The sequence below is a fragment of the Calonectris borealis genome, chromosome 16 (genome assembly GCF_964195595.1).
Source record: "Calonectris borealis chromosome 16, bCalBor7.hap1.2, whole genome shotgun sequence".
Lineage (NCBI taxonomy): Eukaryota > Metazoa > Chordata > Aves > Procellariiformes > Procellariidae > Calonectris > Calonectris borealis.
In genome coordinates this window covers 15,676,163-15,678,030 of record NC_134327.1, presented here as the reverse complement: position 1 = coordinate 15,678,030, position 1,868 = coordinate 15,676,163, and the positions used below count along the sequence as shown (strand labels likewise).

Sequence of the window (1,868 nt, the reverse complement as noted above, 5' to 3'; positions counted from 1 at the left end):
ACAGGAGGCATGCAAAAATTAACATTTCTCATCAGCAGAGGAAGGACTGACCTTGTTACCAGCAGGCTTTGGACCCAAACGGCCCACGTGCCGGGGCATTCAGACTCCTTCGCTGCAGGACAGCTCCTGTCTCTGACTGTGAAGTGTGATGGCCATCACCCTCTCTCCTCTCGCTTGCGTTTCCCAGCGGGACGCATACTGTGTTACTGCCGAGCAGCCTCCCACCTTCACAGTTACAGCCAGCCCTGACCCCACTGCATGGAGCCTGTGAAAATTAAACAGATCCCACCATCTACTGGGATGAGCACTTGGGCTCTCTCATTGTGCAATTCCTTTGTTCAGGCATTGATCTCATCACACGTGCTAACTGCATAATTCAAACACAGATTCTGACTATAGATAGAAAATTAAATGATGTGTAAAACTTAGTCTACTTTGAATTCACTCTTTCTTTCTCTCTTTTTCTTCCTTTTTTTTTTCTTTCTAGGACCAAGATGCCCGTGAAGTTTAATCTCTCTTAGCCTTAAAAGAAAAACTGAGGAGTAACAATTATGGATCCTTTATACTTTTCCAACACATTTAGCACAGAAGCTAGTTCCAGCGATGTGAATTCCTCACTGCTGACAAACGTGACAGAGAATGGGACGCTCTCAGAGCAGCCCTCATTCAAATACATCCACAAAGTCCTGATTCCCATCTGTTACCTCCTCGTATGTGCAGTCGGACTCAGCGGCAACACATTGGTCATTTATGTGGTTTTACGTTATGCCAAGATGAAAACCGTCACCAACATATACATCTTGAATTTAGCTGTTGCCGATGTACTCTTCATGCTGGGCCTGCCCTTCCTGGCCACCCAGAACGCCATCTCCTATTGGCCTTTTGGCTCTTTTTTGTGCAGGCTGGTTATGACTGTAGATGGTATTAACCAATTCACTAGTATTTTTTGTTTGACTGTGATGAGCATGGACCGCTACCTGGCAGTAGTTCATCCCATTAAATCAACCAAGTGGAGACGTCCCAGGGTGGCCAAGCTCATCAGCGTGACTGTCTGGACATTCTCATTCTTGGTGGTGCTTCCAGTCATCATCTTTTCAGATGTGCAGGAAGACTTTCACACCTGCAACATGAACTGGCCAGAGCCCGTCAACATCTGGTCAGCAGCGTTCATCATTTACACATCGGTCCTTGGTTTTTTTGGACCTTTGTTGGTCATCTGTCTCTGCTACTTGCTGATCGTGATTAAAGTCAAATCTTCGGGGATCCGAGTTGGGTCTACGAGGCGCAGGAGATCAGAGAGGAAGGTGACCAGGATGGTGGTGATCATTGTGGTGGTCTTTGTGTTTTGCTGGCTCCCATTTTACATGATGAACATTGTCAATTTGATATTTATACTGCCAGAAGACCCTGTGTTGGTAGGGGTGTACTTCTTTGTGGTGGTCCTGTCCTATGCAAACAGCTGTGCCAACCCCATTCTTTATGGATTTCTTTCTGACAACTTCAAGCAGAGTTTTCAGAAAGTCCTTTGCCTCCGAAAGGGCAATGGTATAGAGGATGGTGATCCCATTGAACACAGGCAAGAGAACAGCAGCCGCTTGCAGGAATCAATGTTAACCCAGAGAAATATTGAATTCAATGGACATATGCAGACTAGCAAGGTCTAAGGGCATGGTTTGGTACTGCAAAGCACTTGTAGACCTGGAGAACTTGGGGACTTAAAGGAGAGATGAATTCATAGCAAAGCTAAAATCTGGAGACCCACAAGCTCAAATAAATGTACATAGACTTCTCTTCACACCCCTCCCTTTCCCAGCTGAAAGTGTTATGGGCTATACTGGACTGTGTGAAGCTCTTACCGTGTTTTAGTT

General features: G+C 45.7%; 1 protein-coding gene across 1 annotated transcript; it reads left to right on the top strand.

Moving 5' to 3' along the window:
- The first annotated feature begins 551 nt into the window (after nt 1-551).
- On the top strand, nt 552-1,664 carry SSTR5 (somatostatin receptor 5). The gene has a single exon (XM_075164884.1). The coding sequence runs from the start codon at nt 552-554 to the stop codon at nt 1,662-1,664; it is 1,113 nt and encodes a 370-aa protein (XP_075020985.1).
- Nucleotides 1,665-1,868: the final 204 nt, after the last annotated feature.